Raw genomic sequence first — 17341 nt, 5'->3', positions numbered from 1 at the left:
GTCTTGCACCAGCATTTCGACTGAGTTACCACCAGTTCCACATTAGCCTTGCATTTCAAGCTGAGCCCTGGATGGTCCTGTCTTCTTTAGTTGTTTGTTTGTTTGCCCCCCCCCACCCCGTGGCGAAACAAAAGAAGAAGAAGGAGGAGGAGGAGGAAATGGTCGGCGCGCGGCGGTGAGCGGGTGGGGGTGGGGAGGGGGTGGGGGATAGCATTCCAGCCCGCTTTTAGCGCATGCGCAAAGCCAGCGGACAGACTAGGTTGAGCAACTTTACGTGGGATTGAAATTGATTACATTTGCAATAAAAGGGGTCTCACTGTGCGTCAGGGCATGGGCCAAATATGTAATCGGGGGGATGGGTATTATTTCAAACACATTTGTCCAGTAACGGTCGTCGCCGATGTAGGTTCATTGTTGTTGGCGGTGTTTGGGTCGTTGCATATGCTCTCTCTCTCTCTTTCTCTCTCTCTCTCTCTCTCTCTCTCTCTCTCTCTCTCTCTCTCTCTCTCTCTCTCCTCTCCCTCCCCCCTCTCTCTCTCCTCTCCCTCCCCTCTCTCTCTCTCTCTCTCTCTCTCTCTCTCTCTCTCTCTCTCTCTCTCTCTCTCTCTCTCTCTCTCTCTTGTTTGCCGAGAAGGCGAAAAGGAATCGTGGTAAACAATGGCAAGGCTATGTCTCTTCCTCCACGGAAAGTTTGAATTCTTTTTTATCCCGATTTAGTTGTTGGGATCACTTTTAGAATCCCATTCCTTGCCAACCAAGTCAATCCCATGTTGGAATCTTCCTCCCGGAGGGATTTCTTCGTGTGTGTGTGTGTGTGTGTGTGTGTGTGCGTGCATGTGTATGTATGTGTGTTTATATGTGTGTGCGTGTGTGTGTGTGTGTGTTTATATGTGTGCATGTGTGTGTGTTTATATGTGTGCATGTGTGTGTGTATTTATATGTGTGTCTGAGAGCGTGTTTATATGTGTGTGTGTGTGTGTGTGTTTATATGTGTGCATGTGTGTGTTTAAATGTGTGCATGTGTGTGTGTGTGTATGTATTTATGTGTGTCTGAGAGTGTGTTTATATGTGTGTGCATGTGTGTGTGTGTGTTTATATGTGTGTCTAAGAGAGTGTGTTTGTTTACATGTCTGTGTGTGTGTGTTTATATGTGTGTCTAAGTGTGTGTTTGTGTGTGTGTGTGCGCGCGCACGCGTTTTGGATCCTCATTCGTCTTGGGTTCTGATTCTTTGTAAACATTTGTGCAACGTTTCGTTACCGCAAAAGATCATCAGAGCGTGGAATACGTTTATAACCGCCACGTTATTTATTGTTTTTGGGAAACTTGTATTAATCATCTGGAGAACCATTCTACTGATATCTCGAGACTAAAAGCACAATTAAAAACACAAATGAACAGAATAAATGAATAAAAAGCTAAAGGCAGGCAAATTAACACGTGAATTTGTCGATTAATTAGGGTAAAAGGTAGAGGCGCTGTTGCGTGTTGTTTAATTATTAATCAGGCTAAATCTTAAGACTTGTGAATTGTTTTAATGGAGTCTGCGAGGAATTTGTTTAGCTCACCAACTGGGCCGCCGGTAAGCAAGAAGGCTTTCTTGAAGTAGCGGAACACTGGGCACTTCTCGCTAGCATGCTACTTGGTTTGAGTAGCAACGACTTCGGTTACGATCTTTTGTTTTTCAAATTTCCAAATGTCAAATTACTTTTGCGTCATATTATAGTGAGAAGCTGAACGACGAACTTAGAGATGTTAAACCTAGAATACGAATGTTAGACACATTGTTGAAATGTTCTTATCACGGAAGTCTAGCATGTTGTAACCGAAGTAGTTTCTATTCAAACGAAATAGCAAAAGCAAGTAGCATGCTAGCCTGCCTAGTGTGCCGCCACATTTACTCTCTTAACTGAACAAAGACTCGAACTAAGTTTGAATAACTTCTCTCTTTAACAGAAGAGAACTACGCTTAGGATCAGAATATATACTTCAACATATATATATATATATATATATATGTATATATATATGTATATATGTATGATGTAAGCGGAATAGGAAACATAGGAGTCTTAGTCTTGAGTTTATTCATGACTGGTATCGCAGGTATGCTTTTTCAAAGGATTCCTTTGAAAAAGAAAACCTGCGAAACTAGTCAGGAATAAACTCAAGACTAAGACTCATGTGTTTCCTACTCCGCTTACATCAACCTGTCAGAATGTCTCAATATATATATATATATGTAGGGATGACCCGTCATCCAGGTGCCAAGATGAGAGGGAGGGAAGAAGGGAGTGAAGTATCTAGGGAATGGAATGGGTGGGAGTGGTTTCTATGTCTGTTTTTTGGCTACCTCCTTTGTAAGGGGGAGCCTTTGGTGTGTGTGTGTGTGTAAATATATATATATATATATATATATATATATATGTAGAGACATTGGGACAAATTATGGGAAAGGTGGAGGGGGAAACACGGGTCTTTATCTGATTATCGAGTTTATTCCTGACCGGTTTCGCTTACAATAGCTTCTCTGAAGAAGCTATTGTAAGCGAAACCGGTCAGGAATAAACTCGATAATCAGATAAAGACCCGTGTTTCCCCCTCCGCCTTTCCCATATATATATATATATATATATATGTATATATATATATATATATATATATATATATATATATATATTATATATCATGTTTGTTTTCACTCAAAGTCATTCCACCTCTTTCATTAATTTCTCTCTCTCTCTCTCTCTCTCTCTCTCTCTCTCTCACTCTCTCCACGTACTCTTCATAGTATTTTTCCTCATATGTGCAGACCAACTCACCAATCGTCATATCTTTTCACTCGGTTCCTAATTTTTTCTTTCATAGAAATTGTAGGTCTGTTTGGGACCTTGTCTCCCTCCCCCCCCCCCACCACCACACACACACACACACACACACACACACACACACACACACACACACACACACACACAATTAGTAACCCATCAATCTGAATTAAATCGTTGTGGATTAACCAGTACGAAATATTGAAAAGTTATATGATTTTATTCATTTATTCATTTATTTATTTATTTATTTGTTTTTCTCGAGTTCCCTGGCACAGTAGCCAGAAGACTTGAAGGGCGAAGTGAAGGAAATGACCAAGAGGGCTGTCCAAGGGAACTGGCAGTGATCCTCGGATCCTTCCAACGATTTCATTGGATAGAATCTTTGGACGATGAATTAATCATGTTTGGGAAAGGTAACATTTGTCTGAGATGAAAATAGATAAATTAATAATGTTTGGGCAAGGTAACTTTTGTCTGAGATAGAAATAGATGAATCAATCATATTTGGGTAAGGTAACTTGCCTGAGATGAAAATAGATCAGTTAATAATGTTTGGGTAAAGTAACTTTTGCCTGAGGTAAAAATAGGTAAATTAATAATGTTTGGGTTAACTTTTGTGCCACCCTGTATACCGAAATGGGGGATAATGGTAACAGGCTTAAACCTCATTGTCACGAAAGGTTGGGTTTCTTCATGTGAATAAAATCGCCTGGCGACAGCTGGAACAAATCCCCCCGAAGCGTAATTAGTGGTTGAGTCCTTTTGCTGGTTCAGGGGTCACCTTCAGCTGAAGAGAATCGCGTGGCAGCAGCCAGAATGGGGACACGTGTCGAAAGTAGTACCAAAGAGCAGAAGAATCAAAAGAGAAAGAGAGAGGCGACGGAGAGAGGATGGGGGGGGGAGGGGGGGTACGGAAAACAGTAATAAACACGAAAGATTCCCGGGGGGGGGGGAGCCATGGCATTGAGAACAGAAAGAAAGAAAAAAATAAAAGAAAAAATGGAGCGAGTAACTTGTGGAGAAAATGGAAACTGACAAAAGAATCCGAGCGAGGGGGGAATGGGTGTGGGGTGTGAAACAATGGGAGCGACGGAAGGCAGCCTGCGAAGGATAATAACAAGCGCCTGTTTGCAAGGGTTGAGACATGGACACAGATGCTGCCACAGACAAAGGGAAGCTTAGAAACTCGCAAGAAAGCATGGATGTGTGTGTGTGTGTGTGTGTGTGTGCTTGTGTGTGTGTGTGTTCGTAACGGGCGATTGCGATTCAGGACGATCGTTTTCTCTCTCTCTCTCTCTCTCTCTCTTTCCTCTCTTCTCTCTTTTTCCTCTTCTCTCTTTTTATGGGGAAGATTCGAATCATAGTCGTGTTAAAGATCACCAAATCGACCTGAACAAAATGGAATCGAACCCAACTCAACCTAACCTAGCCTAACCTAACTCAATCTAACCTAACTTAACCTAACCTAACCTAACTCAATCTAACTCAACCCAACCTAGCCTAACTTAACCTAACCTAACCTAACTCAATCTAACTCAACCCAACCTAGCCTAACCTAACCTAACTTAGCCTAGCCTAATCTAACCCAGCCTAAACTAACTTAACCTAGCCTGCGATTTCAGGCGATATGACGTCACTTCATAAGCCCCGCCTCCCCGCACGTCGGTGGGATTTGTATGTTTTGACACACACACACACACACACACACACACACACACACACACACACACACACACACACACATATATATATATATATATATATATATATATATATGTATATATATATATATGTGTGTGTGTGTGTGTGTGTGTGTGTGTGTGTGTGTGTGTGTGCTAATGAGAAACACTGGTAACTTGTGTTCAATTGTGTAAGAGTGACCACTGGGAAAGAGAGACTGAACTAAGCAAAGCGCTTTCGTATATTACATCCAGTGCAAAGGACATGTACTTTGCACTAGATGTGATATACGAAAGCGCTTTCCTTCGTTTACTTTCTCTTTCCCAGTGGTCACTCTCGCATATATATTTTATATATATATATATATATATATATATATATATACATATATATATATATTATATATATATATATACATACATGCATACATGCATGTACATATAAAACCTTTCAAGGTATAATCTACCCAGTTTGATCAATGTTAATATACGTTGCAGGAACATGTAATATAATCTTGTCCACTAAATAAAAGAATGATCATATTTTTGTCCCGAATTAACAATGGTCATGTCATCGGGATGACGTGCGCGCCGGTCGCCCCCCCCCCCCCCACACACACACAGAGCATTGAAGCTGAAGAGTGATTAGCATCGGATGATGCTCAAATCTGTACTACTTGTCGTCGGCCGTAGTCAGGATAGGACCATAGTTTTGAACCTCCTCCCCTCCCTCCTTTCTCCTCCCCTTTCCTCCTCCCTCCCTCTCCTTCCTCCCTCATCCCCCTTTTCCCTCTTCCCCCTTTTCCCTCCCCCTCCCTCCTATCCTTTCTCCCTCCCTCATCTCCCACCTCCCTTCCTCTCCCCTCCTCCCCACCTCCCTATCCTCCCCATCCTCGCTTCCTCCTCCAACTCCCTCCCCTCCTTCCTCCCCCTTCTCCCTCCCTCCCTTCCCATCCCTCCTCCCCCTTCTCCCTCCCTCATCTCCCACATCCATCCCTCTCCTCCCCATCCCCCCTATCTCCCTCCCTCCCTATCTTCGCTCCCTGTGTTTCCTCCCTCTTCTCCTCGTCTCTCCTCCCTCTTTCCTCCTCCCCTCTCACTTCCTCCCTCGCCCTCCCCCCTCCCCCCTCCCCCTCATCGTTGAATGAATATATTCCTCTTGCGTCTAGTCTCGCAATCACTGAGATGTGGATTCGAGCCCCGCTCTCCTCTCCTGCCCCTAGAACCTTAAAAACAGCATAGGGCAAAGGTGACGGCTTCGGCCGCAGTTAGGCGTCTCCAGGCGTAGGCTCCTTACCTATATACCCAGGTGGTCATTCTCAGGGCCGTGATGGAGATGTTCACCATTTCAAATGGGACGGATAGTATCATCAACATCATCAGGACTTTTTTCGTGTTTAGTAACTGGACGAAGATTTTGACCCAGAAGCAACGGGGAGACATTCCTCCCCCACCCCCCACCCCCACACTGAGTCAGAGACTGGGGGGTGGGGTGGGGGGGGCCCTCTGAGGCGATGGATTGCACCCCGGTTGGCTGGCTGGCTTGCTGGCTTGCTGGCTTGCAGCGCAGTTGGAAGATTTAAGTGAATCGGTTTAAGAAATGTCAAACCCGTACAGTGTTGAGTCAGTTAATTGGGTCGTTTGTTTGGTTGCTAGATGACGATGTATGTGAAGTTGTTTGATTTTATTTTGTTATAATTTTCCTTAACCGTAATTTGGCATATATATATATATATATATATATATATATATATGAATATATATATATATATATATATATATATATATATATGAATATATATATGTATATATATGAATATATATATATATATAATATGTATATACATGTATGTATGAGTATATTTTACTTTTATTTTTATTATTATTATCATTATCATTATTATTATTTTGTATTTATTTTATTTTATTTTTTGCTTTTTTTATTTTGTTTCTATCTCTAACTCAATTATAAAGCGAAAGGTCTTCCTTCGGAGTATTGTGTCCTTACAGTTGATTGTAACACAAGCACGACATGGACAAGAGAGAGGGATATATATATATATATATATATAATATATATATATATATATATGTATATATATATATATATATATATATATATATATATATAGAGAGAGAGAGAGAGAGAGAGAGGGAGGTAAGGAGAGGGATTTTTTTTTTTTTTTTTTTTTTTTATTTCTTATTTTTTTCAGGAATGTCCCCTTTCGGGGCTACAGGTAGTAGGACTCCTAATCCCATCCCCCGTCTCTTTTTTTTGTCGCCTTCTACGATTCAAGTGGAAATCCTTGGTGGCAGTATTCTTTTCCCCCACCACAGGGTAGGTAGGCGAAAAAAGGAAATGAATATTCAGAGAAATGGTACAGGACAGTAACAAGGGGGGAAAAAGCCTTTGGTATATGTATGTATGTATTTATGTTTGCCTTCAGAGTTTAGGGTCTTCAAGGTCCCACACGAAGGGAGGGACCCAAACTAAAAATACCCAATACTCAAGTTGAGAAAAGAAAATTGTAGTTTCGGGGAAAATAGAATCGACGTTGATAACCTTTCACGGCGATTTCTCGGCGAAAAGGTCACACGTACACGCTCTGCCTCTTCCTCCTCCTCTTCCTCCTCTTCCTCCTCCTCCCCTTCCTCCTCCCCTTCCTCCTCCCTTTCCTCCTCCTCTTCCTCTTGGAGGAAGGAGGGTGAGGGTCTGGGAGAGGGGAGTCGTTCTCACACATCCTCCTCCTCCTCCTCCTCCTCTTCCTCTTCCTCTTCCTCTTAGAGGAAGAGAGGGGAGAGTCTGGGGGAGGGGGGTCGTTCTCAAACACCAACTGTACCAGTAGTCTTGGTCTAGTTGGATGCCAGGGCTGGGCCTTAGAGACTAAGTTCTGTGGGCAAATGAACAAAGAACTAGTTTACCAGAAGAGGAGTTGACGAATGGAATAGACTTGGTAACAATGTAATGAGCTCTGAAACAATTGCTTGTTTAAGGAAAGGTTAGATGACTATGGATAGAGATGAAGGGTGGTAACATGGAACTGCCTAGTATAGGCCTTATGGTCTCTTGCAGTCTCTATTTTTATGTTCTACCGTCCGCCTCTCATTCCTGGTTATATTGTCCCCAAGGATAGAAGCACTGGTATTTGTCAAGAAAATAACGAAACATAGGTCACTACTGGTGTCCAAGTCAAACGTGACTTTCCCTAACCTAGCCTGACCTAAGCTAACTGAAGCAAGTATCATTCAGAGATCGTCATCATCGTCAAGGACAGAAGCGCTGGAAATTGTCACAGAAATAACGAAACAAACGTTGCCACTGGTGACCAAGTTAAACGTGATTTGACCTAGCCTGACCTAAGCTAATTGAAGCAAGTCTCGTTCAGAGATCGTCATCGTCATCAAGGTCATTTTCCTGCGAAACAAAGGTCACTACAGGTCACTAAGTTAAACGTGACTGACCCTAACTTGACGTAGCATGACCTAAGCTAATTGAGCCAAGTTTCATTCAGAGATCGTCATCATCATCAAGGTCATTTTCCTGCGCACTCCACTTCCGATGGGGTTTGTTCTTTCTCGGGTCTGTTGCCCAAAAGAGGAGGATCCGTTTGGGGAGTGGGGGGAGGGGGGTGGGGGGTTGTGGGGGGGGGGCACCTGAGGAGAAAGGACAGGACAAGGAGGAAGGCGAAGACGAGGCCAAAGAAGAAAGGAACAACCTCCTCTTAAGTGGGTACAGCAAGAAGAAGTAGAGGAGGAAGAGGAGGAAAAAGAATAGTAATAAGAAGAGGAAAAGAAGAGGAAAAAGAAGATGAAGAGGAAAAAGGAAAAAGAGGAAGAGGAAAAAGAAGTAAAAAGAAGAGGAAAAAGAAGATGAAGAGGAAAAAGGAAAAAGAGGAAGAGGAGGAAAAAGAATAGTAATAAGAAGAGGAAAAGAAGTAAAAAGAAGAGGTAAAAGGAAAAAGAGGAAGAGGAAAAAGAAAAGGAAGTTGAAAGAGAAGAAGAAGAAGAAAAAGAGGTGGAGGGAGAGGAAAAAGAAGGAAAACAAGAAGAAAAGGAAAGGAAAACAGAAGAAGAAAAGAAAAGAAAAACAGAAGAAGAAAAAGGAGAAGAGGAAGAAGAAAGAGAAAAAGAAGGAGAAGAAGAAGAAAGGAAGAAGAAGAAGAAGAAAGGAAAAAGAAGGAGAAGAAGAAGAAAGGAAGAAGAAGAAGAAGAAAAAGAAAACGACAAGAATGAGAAGTAGAATGTGGGTAGAAGAAAGGGAGAAGACAATTCCAATTAGTGCTCATGTAGAGTCCGCCTAAAGAAAACCAAGAGGACCCTTGGAGGAGGAGGAGGCGGTGGGTGAGGGGGTGGGATGGGGTGGGGTCTCTTGATGACCCGGCTAAGGTCGTGGATGACTCCTGCAAGACTCAGGAACAGCTGGGGGAAGTAGACGAGAAGAAAACTTATGTGAACTGAGGAAGTCTTTGATTAATTTTGTTTTTTCCCTGCCTGAATAAAATCGCCTGGCTTCAGCAGGAATGAACTTATAAGACGTAAATACAAGTGGAAGGGTTAATCGCTGGGGTGAATTCTTATGGCTGAATAAAACCACCTGACGGCAGCCAGAACAAATGTATTGATAACAGTAGAGAAAAGGTTCTTTAATATAGTGTAGACACATGGACGGCAAGCATTATGTGTGTGTGTGTGTGTGTATGTATATATACATTTTATATATATATATATATATATATATATATATATATACATACAGTATATGTATATATTTTTTTCTAAGTTCCGTTTTGAAGGGTCATGGTGGCGTGATGGTACGGTCTTCATTTTATAAAAAACAAGCCGCTCAGGCGGGGGTTCGAATCCCAGTAGGAGAATTTATTTCCAAATATATATATATATATATATATATATATATATCTGTTTGTGTGTGTGTCAGTGCGTGCGTGTGTACAGCTACTTGCCCATCTTTACAAAGTCGCCCAGGAGCTGTATTGGGTGGGTAATGGTTCCTCCCGCTGAAGAAAAAAAAAAAAAAAAAAAAAAATGAGTGTGTGGTGGAGGGTGGTGGGAGCCAAGCAAGTCCCTGCCTCGCACAAGAGGGTTTATTGCTCGGAAAGATAAAGATAAGCTGGAAGGAGGGCCAGGCCAAGCCAGGCCAGGCCAGGCTCTGAGGGGAGGAGAGCGGGAGGCGAGAGGAGGGATGACTAAGGGGAGTAGGGACAAAGGAGAGTGAGGGGACGCGGTGAGGGTAGCATTGTCTGCCACCGGGGCGCTTAGGGTTGACGATGGAATTTTCCCCTTTTGCTACCGTGAAAGAGAACCTCGGGGATAGCGTAGTCGGTAGCGTGCTGGTCTCGCATTCACTCAGTTCTGGGTTCGAATCCCGCACGCCTCTCCTATTCCCAGGAGTGACTGTTACTTCCCTGCCCCCCAAGAGTCCCTAAAGGGGATGGTACAACAACGGTGACGGCTTCGGCCGCAGGTACTCAGCGCCTCCTGGCGTAGGGTGGCTAATGAAACAGAATCGAAATTAATATATAAATGATTTAGCACTAAAAACAAAAAACAAGCGTGCGGTCGCTTCGTAAGCAGAATTAAGACTGACTGACGCCAAGCCACGCCACCAAGCTCAGCCTTGGCGGGAAAAACATACACTGGGTTCTCACAATAATACATTAGATATACAATAATAGATGAACAATATTACAAATACGTATGTACAACACACAAGGGATATTCTTTCACCATTACACTCCTGATGTAATAGGCTCCTCACTGAGAGTGTGACACGGTGGGTGGCGCTGAAGAGTTGGCATCCAGGAGTGACACTCCTCATCGAGATGGACCGGAAGCCATTGGCACTCAAGTGGGGAGGGGTGGGAGTTCCGTGGAGATGAATCGAGTTTGATTACAACTCCCTCATTAGCGAGGGAGTGTGGGTTTGTGTGATTCACCATGGTCTTGGATCACGTGTTGGACTCGTAATCGACAGATATTTCCCTCCCGAATGAGAGCTCATGTATGACCGATCTATGGGTGATACTGTGACCTTACACGCACACACACACACACAACTCTCCACCCACGAGAGTTGGAGTAACACCCAGCAGCGCAGCGATACTGAAATTATTTCAGCCCTGGGCGGGAGTCGGACCCGGGCCGCCGTAGTGGCGGCCGGGAACTCTAACCACAGCGATTCGAGGTGTGTGTGTGTGTGTGTGTGTGTGTGTGTGTGTGTGTGTGGATAAAGGGGAATCCCAGCATCCGGCGTATACCAAGTGTGAGGAAGTGTCTATGGACCTTAACCCGATCATGACCGTGGTGATGGTGGGGGAGAAGGGTGCCACGGAAATGATCCGAATATTCTGTCCCCACCCGGGACACAAGCGGTTGAGGGACGTCACAGGGAGAAGTAGGGAAAATCGAGAAGACGGGAATGATTGTTGAAATGGACGTTCCTGTTGAGTAGAAAGCGATGTACGTGCACCATACGAGCAACGTGCCTTTTTGAACGAGACAACGAGCGCAGGAACGATGAAGACGAAAAGAAAAGGAAAAAAATACACATAAGGCGCAGTGAAAAAGTAACATTATAGGAAAGCCCCTTGTTGTTAAAATGTGCATTCATTTTCTCTCCCTCCTCCTCCTCCTCCTCCCCTCCTCCTCCTCCTCCTCCTCTCCTTCCTTCCTTCACGACGTCGACCGCCCTAAGTTCCTGGAATCCTTGTGCGCACGGCACATAGGACACGACTCGGTGGCGCGGTTGGTAGAGTCCCCGACTGTCACTATGGCGGTCTGGGCTCGAATCCCGTCCACTGCTGAAATAATTTCAGTATCGCTCCGCTTCGAGTCGTTGCTTCAACTCTCGTGGGCCAGGAGTTGTGTGTGTGTGTAAGGTCACAGCATTACCCATAGATCGGTCATATACGAGCGCTGAGCTCTTTTCCGGGAGGAAAGAAGCTGTCGATCACGAGTCCAACACGTGATTCAAAGACCATGGTGAATCACAAAGGAAGGGGCGTGGTCAATATATATTGACAATAATCCTGATATTGTCCTTGTTTCCATTGCCAAACGACCTCTGCTCTAGTTTCACTATTGAGCAAACAAATATTTAGTGTCAGCGTAGAATGATCGGTATAAGTAAAATTAATTCAGAATTACCCATCTATGTTTGTTGTGTTTGGATTCCTCTCACCGGTTTTGTTACAAAGGATTACAAAGGCGGAGCAGGCCGACAGGAGACCTTTTGGTGCATAACTAGGTCGGACGCGAAAAAACGTAATGATAAATAGATAAATAAAATTATGATAATATGAATAATAATAAAATTAATAAACAATAAACAAACAAGTAAATAGTAAATAATAATCAATGAAAGTCAAGCAAATAATAATAAACAGGCAAATAATAGCAAACAAATAATATAAAATAAATGGCAGTCATTACAGCATTTTGCTTAGGGGAGCCTCCCTATAGCTCTGCACTGGTGACGTCATCGGAAGCATGCTAGCCTCGTATTCGTTAGTCATGGGTTCGAGTCCTTCTCTTCTCTCCGATTTTCAGCAGTGACTGTGTGACCTACTATAGGGCAAAGGTGACGGCTCCGGCCGCAGCTACTTAGCGCCTCCTGTCGTAGGCACCTCACCTATGACTGTGGGTATACAGTCTTAGAATGATCGGGAAATACTATTACCATTACTCTTGTGATTTTTCTTTATTATTCTGTCCGTAGGACATCCAGACGTAAAGTAAAACAAATATACTGACAAGTTTTGAAGTCTTGGTTCACCTTCCTAGTAGGACTGGTGATGATAATTATGATGATGAGATCGACCGTTTAACGAGAGAAAGACGTATGTGTGTGAGTGTGTGTGTGTGTGTGTGTGTGTTTTTTAGACGCCCTAGAGGAAAGAAATATTGTTTGAAGACTGGAGACGAGTATAGCTTCATTCCACACATTTGTTTCATACAATTGTCAAACGACAGAATATACGATCCCCCAGCACTGAAAATATTAAAATGTTACAATCAGATATCGGTGTTTATGTGCAATTGAACATTTGAACCTAAGGCACTTCTGGACAGATATACTGATAGTCCTTTCCACAAGCAGAAATAAAGGCGAATAAATGTTATGCCTGACTGGATGCAATGCCTCCATATTTCGGACAAGTTGCGAAGTACGTTCTTATTTCGTATAAATATAAAATGCTCAAGGCAGCTCTAACTCTGTGGAGTATATATATTGATGTATATGTATCCGGCCTAGTGCATAAGGAGTTTCAGTCTAGCTGGATCTAGAAAGAAACTCGAGTGATATCTAAGTAACCGCTGCAGTCTTTCCTAAGAAAGTGCATAAGCAGTTTCAGTCTAGCTGGATCTAGAAAGAAACTCGAGTGATATCTAAGTAACCGCTGCAGTCTTTTCTAAGAAAGTGCATAAGCCGTTTCGGTCTAGCTGGATCTAGAAAGGAACTCGCAAGTTATCCAAGTAACCACCGCAGTCTTTTCCAAGAAAGGAACATTACTTACGAATTGATTAGTGACGTTGTCCGGTCACCCGCAAAGTTCGGGTCGGTGCTGGCTTGTGGAAGCCAGGAACAAGCACGCAAGCAAGCACAGACACGCAACATTCCTTGTGTTTGTCATTTTTAATATATTTGAGAGATCTCGATCTCTTTGAGTATCAAATGCAGTGAAAATGTCTTAAAATATGTATAGATTACCTTATTGACTGTCTTGGAAAGTCTACGGTACCGTTGTTCCATAATTCACGACTAATGTTATACAACTTTGAAGGATCTTCCACCGTCTTAATGATAATTTCTACGTCAAACAAGCATAGTGTTATACGCTACAATTAATTTTGACCAATAAACCACAGAATTCATTTAAAAATGTACGTGTCTTCTAGAATGTTTAATTAATGTATATCTGAACGTAAAGTGTTTTATGAGAATTACACAATCCATCAATGTAAAATATTGGAGGTGGAGCATGGACTACGGAATTTATTTTTCGCAGAAAATATAAAAGATCATATGATAATCGTTAAATTTTCTTGGATTCCAGATGCATTAAATCAAAATTACTTGTGTCAGACCATCAAAATCAAAATCGCTTCAGGTTCTTCCAGTGCCTAGAAAATAATATGATTGCAAGAAACCCAAAAAAGAAAAAGAAAACTACAGTTGAGTTCCTGTTTTAAGGAATTAAACCCCCGAAATTGTTGAGAGCCATTTCCCTGGCGGAACGAAACAAAAGTTGAAATTACGTGGAATATATTTTGTTTATTGTACTTCGTTCTGACAGAAAGAAGAAAAAACCAGACACATTTTGTTATGATATACGAAATCCTTTGTTTCAAAATCGGGAACTGAGGCGTTTTCATCCCCATGATAATTTTAATAATTTCGTGATGAAGCAGAAAGATCAAAATATTCGCCATGGGTATGAATACAGTGAGACCCAATATTCAGAGTGAAATGGGCGTCGTTTTTAAACAGTGAAGGTTTGAAGCTTCCGTCTGCCATTCCATCAAGGTCTCGAACCGTCGACGACATTACGTCACTGTCATCGCATCATGGAACCCAACTTTAATGTCGGCAACATTGACGATATCCACGAATTAGCCCTAAAGGTAAGTAGGACCGTCTTCTTCCTCTGTGCGTGCGTCTGTCTGTGTGTGCGTGCGTGCTCGTGTGTGTGTGTCTTTGCGTGTGTGTTCGTGTGTGTCTGTGCGTTCGTGTTCGTGTCTGTCTGTGCGTTCGTGTACGTGTGTGCGTGCGTGTTCGTGTGTGTGTCTGTGCTTGCATGTTCGTGTGTGTGTCTGTGCGTGCGTGTTCGTGTATGCGTGTGTGTCTGTGCGTGCGTGTTCGTGTGTGCATGTGTGTCTATGCGTGCGTGTTCGTGTGTGCGTGTGTGTCTGTTCGTGTGTGCGTGTGTGTCGGTTCGTTCGTGTTCAAATGACCTGTAGGACAATGATTAAATACGTGTGGGAGATTTTGGACAAGCACACCGAATTTAGCGCATCATTTATAACTATTTACACGCAAATAAAGAGGTCTTCTTTATTATCTTCGATGAACAAAGCTGAATTTATTGAGGCGTCTCGTTTCAGACTTGGAGTGTACTTTACCAGTATCAGTTTTTAAATGAAAGTTATTTCTGCACCAATTAAGGTAATTGGCAGAAACTCAAAAATAATTTAGAGGAAAACATTTTATTGGCTACTAGGCCAATCGTTATTTAATTTTTTAATGTATATCGAAGGACATACGTATAGAAAACGTAGCTATGAGAAGTATCAAGGAAGCCTATGCGATATTGACAGCAATTATGGCGTTTATATATTGGAATACCTTTATTGTAACCAAAGTCGTTGGATTTGATTAAATGAAATACATCTATATTGGTACGAATTCTTTTTATAACATTGGAGGCCATTAAAGCTTTACTGTGATCTTTTGATACTGATATGTCGACTTTGAAACTTAGACTGCATGTAAGATGATATGCAGGGTAAGGTTACCGTCACAGCGGTAATACATCATGGAGCTTCCTTGTAAATACATCCCCCCTTTTCTCTCTCTCTCTCTCTCTCTCTCTCTCTCTCTCTCTCTCTCTCTCTCTCTCTCTCTCTCTCTCTCACACACACACACACACACACACACACACACACACACACACACACACACACACACTAGGTAAATACATGCTCTTGTACACATGCCTGCGCACGTATAGAATGATTGTGTTCTCGAGTTCCCACAATGCAATGGGTGTAGGCCCCCAGTTCCTTTTCCCTTGTCATTTGTGTATGCACACACACACACACACACACACACACACACACACACATATATATATATATATATATGTGTGTGTGTGTGTGTGTGTGTGTGCGTGCATGCATGCATGCATGTGTTATAATAATGATAAAGACAATAATTGTTATTGTAAATATTATCATTATTAATATTATTCTATCTTCAAACATACAAGATGTTAGCAAGAATTGGACGTACGTGCGCGTATGTGTGTGTGTGTGTGTGTGTGTAAGCGCGTGTTTGTGTAGAACACACAGGAGTGCCTGGGGTCTTGTTATTTCAATAAATGATGAGCCGCTGTCGTGTTTTCGTTCCAACATCTGCTGATGCCTTGTTAGAAGACGAGTATTTTATTTGCGCGCAGACAAGATTAATCTGTGCTTCTCCCTTGTCCTCGGGAGAATTGCTATTGCCTCAAGAAGCACTGCTTCGTTGCTTGCTTGCTCTTTGCTTATGGCCAGATGGCACTTAGGAGGAGGAGGAAGAGGAGGAGGAGGAGGAAGAGAGGCATGTTGCATACCAGCGCACACCACCTTTAACTCGGAATCAATAGCGCCGCATAAGGCACCCAACCCACGAGAGGGTCGACTCATCTTAGCCTCTCGGGTTGGGGCGCATAAGCTTCGAGTGCAGAGGGAAGTCAGCCGCTGTTTATTTCTTATTGATTAGTATGAAGGGATTTGCTTTGAACTCGTCGTACCTTTCTCCCCTTTATTTTTTTTCCTTCTTTTTTTCATTCCTAGGCAGTCCACAACATTTTCTTTATAACCGGATCAACGTTAAAAGAAAAAGAAAATCGACTTTGAGGAGGCCATTTTTTTTTTTTTGCACATTTTATCAACTCCTTCAATGATTACTGTAATTAGTGAGGAAATGGGTTTGTCATTTAGATGAACTTTATGTTAATAGACACTTACTCGGAGAAGGATTGTAGTCAATTGTGAGTTTATTTGTGCGAATACTACCTGTGGTATTACTTTATAGGTACCAAGTGGTACATCTCTCTCTCTCTCTCTCTGTCTCTTTCTCTTTCTCTCCCTGTTTCTGCCTGTCTCTCCCTTCTCTCTCTCTCTCTCTCTCTCTCTCTCTCTCTCTCCCTTCTCTCTTTCTCCCTTTCTCTCTCTCTCCCCCCTTCTTTCCTTTCCTCCCTCTCTCTCTTTCCCCCCTCTTTCTCTCTCTTCTCTCTTTCTCTCTTTTTCCCGGGTGCTAAAGAGGAACAGAAATGGTCTCATGGTGTACCGAGACGCCCGGAAACACTTTACCCAGAATGCAAGAGCGAAAATGGATTTTGGTTATAATTGCCAGAGTAGCTTTTCCGTGGCCCTTTTATTTCTGTTCCGCCCTACACCATCTGTCAGGTTAAACTTCCCCTCCGGTGGATATCATTTTATCTTGCACAAATGGTGAATTTACATTTCACAGTTAATTTAGTACCATTTGTCGTGTGATCTGAAGTGGGTTGGGGAGACTTTAGGAATGACGTTTGTAGAATCACGAATCTTTCGTATTTTTCGATTCTAAAATGATAGCGGTCTGATCCTTTTCCCACCCCTGACTCCCACCCGAAACCCCCCCCCCCAAATCTCCCTAGAGAGGGGAGGGGGGGGATTTTTTCCCCTACAGAGTAGATAGTCTATTATCGTCTTTGGAAAGGAAAAGAAATGTACATTTATTTGAGATGTGATCCGCCGGTCTTTTGACTTTGAAAGTCGAAGAACTGCTTTCAACTCTTATGTTGACGTCGGAAAAGTTGATTGACAATACTTCAAGTATCTTCAGCAATATTGGCCATGTTAGTTTGACAATAAAGATTCTCAATTTTGTTTGAGAACATAAGAATGAAGGAGAGTGCAAGAGACCATAAGGCCTATACTAGGCAGTTCCATGTCCATGACCACCTGTCATCCCCATCCATAAAGTTGTCTAACCGTTTCTTAAAACAACCGATAGTTTCAGCGCTCACTACATGGTTACTAAGTCTATTCCATTCGTTGACCACCCT

At 42.6% G+C, this 17341-nt stretch overlaps 1 protein-coding gene across 6 annotated transcripts in view; it reads left to right on the top strand.

Annotated features, from left to right (window-relative positions):
- LOC143039543 (uncharacterized protein CG43867) overlaps window positions 1-17341 on the top strand; it is a 284063-nt gene that overhangs the window by 119316 nt on the left and 147406 nt on the right. Inside the window, exon 2 of one of the 6 annotated variants that reach the window (XM_076209715.1) lies at window positions 13583-14150. The exons of the other annotated variants lie outside the window; for them this stretch is intronic. Within the exon in view, the coding sequence (XP_076065830.1) occupies window positions 14094-14150 (57 nt within the window). The 5' untranslated portion in view covers window positions 13583-14093. The remainder of the gene's footprint in view (window positions 1-13582; window positions 14151-17341) is intronic. 6 annotated transcript variants of the gene reach the window in all.

The sequence above is a fragment of the Oratosquilla oratoria genome, chromosome 26, assembly GCF_046742065.1.
Source record: "Oratosquilla oratoria isolate Oo_2021 chromosome 26, ASM4674206v1, whole genome shotgun sequence".
NCBI classification, from domain to species: domain Eukaryota; kingdom Metazoa; phylum Arthropoda; class Malacostraca; order Stomatopoda; family Squillidae; genus Oratosquilla; species Oratosquilla oratoria.
This window is presented reverse-complemented; position numbering and strand designations above follow the sequence as displayed.